The sequence below is a fragment of the Desmodus rotundus genome, chromosome 9, assembly GCF_022682495.2.
Source record: "Desmodus rotundus isolate HL8 chromosome 9, HLdesRot8A.1, whole genome shotgun sequence".
Classification (NCBI taxonomy): domain Eukaryota; kingdom Metazoa; phylum Chordata; class Mammalia; order Chiroptera; family Phyllostomidae; genus Desmodus; species Desmodus rotundus.
The window spans coordinates 40772771-40779221 of record NC_071395.1 but is presented as its reverse complement, the minus strand read 5'-3'; the positions used below and the strand labels follow the sequence as shown (position 1 = coordinate 40779221).

Genomic DNA, 6451 nt, shown 5'->3' with positions numbered 1-6451 from the left:
ACTGGATAAGGAAGATGTGGTACTTATATATGGTAGAAAATGACTCGGCTGTAAAAAAGGAATGAAATCTTACCATTTGCAACAGCATGGATGGACCTAGAGGGTATCGCGCTAAGTGTGATAAGTCAGACAGAGAAAGACAAATACCACATGATTTCACTTATATGTGGAGTCTAAAGAACAACATAAACAGTCAAAACAGAAACAAACTCATATGTACAGAGAACAAACTGATGCTTCCCCAGGGGAAGGCTATTGAAAGCTAAGGATTAGGGAGAGGAAGGGATTAAGACATACAAATTGGCAGTTAAAAACAGTCATGGGGTCGTAAAGTACAGTATAGGAAATATAGTCGATATCATCATAACTATGTATGCTGACAGATGGGTACTAGACTTATCAGGGCAAATACTCAGTAAATTATGTAAATGTCTAACCAACCGCTATGCTGTACAGCTGAAACTAATATAATATTGAATGTCAGCTGAGTTAAAAAAAAAGTAATAAAATTAAATTAAATTGAAAAGGTTACTATATGTCAGAGGGCTGAGGTTAATGATAATGATAATAAGAACAAAAGTAGTAATAATAATAATAATGATAATCACCACCAGTTTCTTACTATATACTAACCCTGTGCTAGATACTTGATGGATATTAAGTCTTAATCTTTATAGCAAGTCTATGAAATAGATAACATTATTACCTCTAGGGAACTGAGGTGCATAGAGGTTACGTAACTCAAGGTTACACATCTGATAAGTGATGGAGCCAGAATTCAAATTTCGGCTCCAGATTCAGGGGTTAGGGTAGGGAAAGCAATGTGAGTCATGCAAGCTCAGGGTCAGGTCCAACCTTTTATTTTAAACGTTTTGGGTGAGGGTGGTGAAAAGACACAAACTTCCAGGTGTAAAATAAATAAATCATGGGATGTAATGCACAGCACAGTGACTATAGTTAATAATGCTGTATTGCATATTTGAAAGTTGCTTAAGAGACTAGATCTTAAATGTTCTCATCCAAGAAAAAAAATGATAAAAAAAGAATCCCCACCCAAAAAACCCACTTTGACATTTCGTTCATCCTGCACATCTTTGAGCAATAATTTCCTGATTTTTAAAAATATTACACTAGAGCCCTGGCTGGTGTGGCTCAGTTGGTTGGAGCATTGTTCTGTCGACCGAAAGATTGCAGGTTCGATTCCTGGTCAGGGCATATACCAAGGTTGCGGGTTCTATCCCTGGTCGGGGCTCATTGAGAGGCAACCAGTCAATGTCTCTCTCTCCGTTCCTCTCTCTCTAAAATCAATAAGCGTGTCCTTGGGTGAAGATAATTAATTAATTAATTAATTAATTAAAAATTTCAAATATAGCCCTGGCTGGTGTGGCTCAGTGGATTGAGTGCTGGCCTGTGAACCAAAGGGTCACTGGTTTGATTCCCAGTCAGGGCACATACCTAGGTTGCAGGCCAGGTCCCCAGCAGGGGGCACATGAGAGGCAACCACATTTTGATGTTTCTCTTCCCCTTTCTCCATCTCTTCCCCTCTCTCTAAAAATAAATAAATTAAATCTTTGAAAAATAAATAAAATTAAAAATATTACACAACAATGTTACTTAGCTTGATCACTGAGTTCTCGGGTGCCTCCTTGCTTTTGCGACTGACTATATCACTCACTTCACTCTGCTAGGCTGGCTGGCTTTAGATTCTAATTTTCTAGCCTCTGAGTCACATAAGCCCTTACCATGAAGAAATGGGGAAAATCCCAACTTTTCCAGTCCTAGAAAGGGGACAGGGATGGAGTAGGGCAAATCGGTGCTAAGACAGGGTGTCCTGATGACCCCTCTCCTAGCTGAAATAGGAAGTTAAGGGAGAAGAGCTATAGCCAAGGGGCCTTTGTTTCCTTCCTGTTCAGATCTCCACAAGGGAGAACACCAAAGGGCATAGCTCTCTGGCAAGTGAGGAACATCCACAGCAAAGGGACGGTGAAGGGGCGGCTAAGTTGTGAAACTAGGATGCCCTCACTTCCCAGAGGTATTGGTGGGTGTGGATAGTTCCGAATGCCCGGTGGTCAGAGCAGAGGCAGCCAAAATAAGCCCGGTAGGCTTAAGTCTTCCCTTAGGAGGAAGGTAATCTTACTTCCTGTTTCCAGATTGCTTCCCAGGGGCTTCTCTCCTCAGTCCCCTCGCCTACACTGTGTCTGGACACCCCTGACTTCTCAGAAGTAGCAACTTAGCTGGCAAGGGGAGGAAAGCTTCCTGGGTCTTTCTCTGCAGCCTCTTGCATGAAGGTGCAGCCAGCTCTGGTTTCAGAACCGCCACCCATAGCAGAACTGCACAGTCTAGAGAACAATCGATCGTTGGAGACCCCCCAGTGACACCAACCCTGTACTCCAAAGCAGTGGGAAAACCCAGGCTCTGGTTACTGATGCACATGTGTGAGAAAGGAGACACCTGCTAGGTTTTTAGACAGAGGCTAGGTTTTCACTAATCAATGGTTTGGGGTTTTTTTTTTCTCTCTTTGTTATTACAGATCACTCTACACTGAATTCTTGTGTGTGTGTGTGTGTGTGTGTATCTGTGTTTGTGCCTCATGCAAGTGCACTTTACTTATGCAAGTAAAACTGCTGGGTAGAAGGGGATATACATTTTGGTATCTTGATTGATTTTCCCAAACTGTACTTCCAAATGTTTGGATCCATTTCAAATCCTAGCCTCCAATTCTCTGAATATGAGTGAGACGGTGTTCCAATGCATTTATATTGTTTTTAATAACCTGGCTGCCCATATTTGTTTTGTATTCCTAGAGGGTATTAGTCACTTTTTAATGGCTTAACTTCAAAGTTATTTAAATCTTAAGGAAATCAGTCTTGGCTGACAGTGGCTCTTTTTTTAGCTTCTGTTGGCAGAGGCGATCCTTGCCTTGTAGATGCATCTCTCCAACCTGTAACATGCCCATTTTCCTCTGTCTCAGTGTGTCCTCTCCTTTTCCTATAAAGACACCAGCCTTTGGCTCTGGCCAGTGTGGTTCAGTTGATTGGAGCATCATCCTGTAAAACAATGGGTTGTGGGTTTGATTCCCAGTCAGGGCACATGCCATGCAGGAGGCAATCGATCAATGTTTCTTTCTCTTGTGTGAATCTTTTTCTCTTCCTCCCTTCCTTCCTTCCTTCCTTCCTCCCTTCCTTCCTTCCTTCCTTCCTTCCTTCCTTCCTTCCTTCCTTTCTTTCTTTTTCTTCTTTCCTTCTTTCTTCCTCTTTCTCTCTCTCTTTTATTGATGTTTCTCTCTCTATCTCCCTTCCTCTCCCACTGGGAGTGGGGGAAGGGGGAAAAACACCAGTCATTGGATTAAAGGCCCACCCTGATCTAGTACGACTTCATCTTGGCCTAATTACACCTGCAAGGACCCTATTGCTAAATGAGGTCACACGCCAAGGTTCTGAGTGGACACAAATTGGAGGGGGCGGGGGAGCTATTCAACCCACTACAACCATCAAAAACAGGTGGACTTCAACGACCAAGGGGAAGAGAGAACTGAAGGGCAATGTGGGATGTTTGTAAGACCAGGTCAGGAAGGAACAATTCATCTGTTTATACCTCTCTTCCTATTGGGCAGGTGAGCCATGTTGTCCCACCAGGTGTGGCCTCACTACGGGCCAGGAGGCTGAGAAGATGGAGAGAGGGGCACGTGGATGTTTGGGGAGCCCCTCCACAACCCTCACGTACTGGGTGATTGCTGTGCCCCAGTGCCCAGCACACAGTCTGGTCTCCAGTAGATGCTCCGGTGAAGATTTGTTTAATGGGAAAATGAAAGAAAGAATGAATGAGTACCTGAAAGGTGTGCATTGGGAATGGAATTGGAAGACTGAGGGACAGGCAAGAGACCCAAGGGACCTTCAGAAGTTGGCGGGAATTTCCCCGCACTGAAAGAACTCCAGTCCCGCCCCTAAGGCAGGGCATCCCCACTGTGGGGCGTGGCGAGTCCTCGGCGTGTTGTAGCAGGCCCTGGCGGTTAAGCTCTGAGCGCTGAAGTTCATTTCCTGAGCTCCGTGCAACTTGCGCTAGTCCGCGAACACACAGCCTTGCAGCGCCGGCAGAGAGCCAAGACGATGAGGACGGACGGCTCTACCTGGACCGTGCGCCTGCGCTGGGCGCACATTCAGAACATCGTTTGCCTGTTTGTTTTCTTCGGCTTGCTCATCTGCTGCATCGTCCTCTGTGCGCTCAACACACAGCAGTACCACCTTAAGCCGACTGAGGTAAGTAGATTAACAACAACAATAACAAAGACAAAACCGGAATGAGGGCTGAAAATCAGTCAGGATGAGATCTGGCTGGGAAGGAACAGCAAGAAATAGAGACTGGAGCAGGGAGGTAAGGCAGCGGCAAGGCTGCCCCGGGGTCTGGGCTCGGGGATAGTCCTGTCAGGAGGTAAATCCCGGGTGGGGATCCCGGGGTGGATGGCTGTCTCTGGGAAAGGTGCAACGGACGTGGCGCAGACAACGAATGACTCGGCTTCGGTGTTCCCCCAGCACGCTGACTCAGAGGCTGCTGGGGGCTTCACAAAGCTGGGAGGGAGGGTCGCGAGGGGCCCTCCAAGGACAGGAGGAACCTCTCCTGCTCACCTGAGAGCCCATGATACCCCCCTGCCACGGATCGCTTCTGGGGGCTGGGCAGGGGGCTTTGCGGTGGACAGAGGTGGGTGCAAGCACATCCCACCCCCTCTCCACCTTATGTCCAGGAAAGTTCTTTAAGGTTTTTTCTTCTGCTCCGCACTAGTTGAAAGATACTTCCTCTTTAAGAGGTTTTTCTTTTTTCTTTTTTAATTCACAAGTCAGCCCCTTAGAATAAAGAGTGGGCAGTGGAGAGTTCTGATTCCCCGGTTTTCTCGTTTCTTCCAGCAGGACATAGCGGAACTTCATCTGAACCACACAGGTGAGGTGGAGAAACGGGCCAAAGCATGTGTGTGAGTGTGAGAGAGAGAGAGAGCGAAATAGGGAAAAACTGAAAGAGAGAATGAAAAAGAAAGAAAGGTCAAGAGAAAGGGAGAGAGAGAGAGAAAATAGGGGAGGGGGAAATAGGAGAGAGAAGGAGAGAGAAGGAGAGAGAAAGAGAGATGGGGCAGTTTTCCTGGGTGTGTGCTACCTTACTCTTTCCCTCAGTCCTTCACATTTTATCTTCTGCCTTAAGAGAGCCAAAACTAACGAAAACCCACTAACAGCAATCACTGACATTCCTTCATTTTTTCCACACATATAAGTTGAGCACCTACTGGGAGTCAGGCACTGCTCTGGGAAGAGAATAGACAAAAGGCCCTGCCTGCGTACTTTTCTTCTTCTGTGGGGACAATAAATAAAGGAACAAGCAAAGTGGTGTAGCATGCTAAGTAAAGCACACATAGAATGTTTCGGAGAGAAATAAAGTGGGGGGTCGGTAACGGCATGCCCGGGTTGGGTTTGCTGTTGAAAGTGAGTTCATCCCTAAGAAGGTGAGATCAGAGTATAGATGTGAGGAGGGGGAGGGAGAGAGTCATTGGGGGTCTCCTGCCACCTTGAGGGTTTGGTTACAACATAAATGTTTTGGACATTCACTCTACAGCCATCAGTTTTCCTAAACTTGCATCTTTCCACCCCCCAACCCTCTGCCTCCAGGACTGCGGCAGGACCCCAGACTGCTCTGGAAGGGAGACCCAGCACTGGGTCGCTCCTTCCTGCATGGACCACAGCTGGACAACGGGCAGCTGCGTGTCCAGCGTGATGGTATCTATAGGATACACGTGCAGGTGACACTAGCCAACTGCTCCTTCTCCTCAAAGAACACTGAGTCCCGAAGGGCCGTTCTGACTGTGGGCATCTGCTCCCCGGCCACCCACAGCATTTCCCTGCTACGTCTGAACTTCCACCCCAGTTGCACTGTTTCCTCCCAGCGCCTGACACCCTTGGTCCACGGGGACACTCTCTGTACCAACCTCACTCTGCCGCTGGAGCCATCCCAAAATGCCGATGAGACTTTTTTTGGTGTTCATTGGGTACACCCCTGATTGTTGCACTTTCTAGTTCAGACGTTTTGGGGAAGTTTACCCCCGTTTTTTTCCGTTTTCTAAAACATTATTTTCTTACTGTGTTATTAAATATAATTAATAATAAATAAATAAATATGTGTATATATACATACATAGATATTTGGTTGCATGGCTCTTTCTTTCCTTAGAATGAACTCTACACTGTAGGCCTCTTCATTATCATTACACTGATAGGTTGTGCCATCACTCAGGAAACAAGCCCAGACATGCCCGGGCTGTCTTTAGAGTGAGACCTTGCCCCGACTCTCAGGCTCAAGTAGAGGCTGAACACACACACACACAGCTCACACACACAGAGCCCGCATGCACACGTGTACCCATTTATAAGGCCCTGGAGGGCTCCAGTCCTATCTCGTTGGATGATTGCCTATG

General features: G+C 46.6%; 1 protein-coding gene across 2 annotated transcripts; it reads left to right on the top strand.

The window, feature by feature from the left end:
* Positions 1-4027: 4027 nt before the first annotated feature.
* Positions 4028-6071, top strand: CD70 (CD70 molecule). 2 transcript variants are annotated; one of them, XM_045202709.2, is made up of 3 exons: positions 4028-4256; positions 4902-4932; positions 5649-6071. In XM_045202709.2, exons 1-3 carry the CDS (start codon positions 4107-4109, stop codon positions 6035-6037), a joined length of 570 nt encoding a protein of 189 aa, XP_045058644.1. In that variant the 5' UTR covers positions 4028-4106; the 3' UTR covers positions 6038-6071. The 2 variants fall into 2 exon arrangements, with proteins under 2 accessions (XP_045058644.1, XP_024424421.1); XM_024568653.3 differs by having other exon boundaries at positions 4899-4932.
* Positions 6072-6451: the final 380 nt, after the last annotated feature.

Bases quoted from the DNA above. Each gene is read 5' to 3' on its own strand.
- CD70 (XM_024568653.3), top strand. From the start codon at position 4,107: ATGAGGACGGACGGCTCTACCTGGACCGTGCGCCTGCGCTGGGCGCAC. The intron at 4,257-4,898 runs GTAAGTAGATTA...CGTTTCTTCCAG, and splicing joins ACCACCTTAAGCCGACTGAG to CAGGACATAGCGGAACTTCA. The intron at 4,933-5,648 runs GTGAGGTGGAGA...CTCTGCCTCCAG, and splicing joins ACTTCATCTGAACCACACAG to GACTGCGGCAGGACCCCAGA.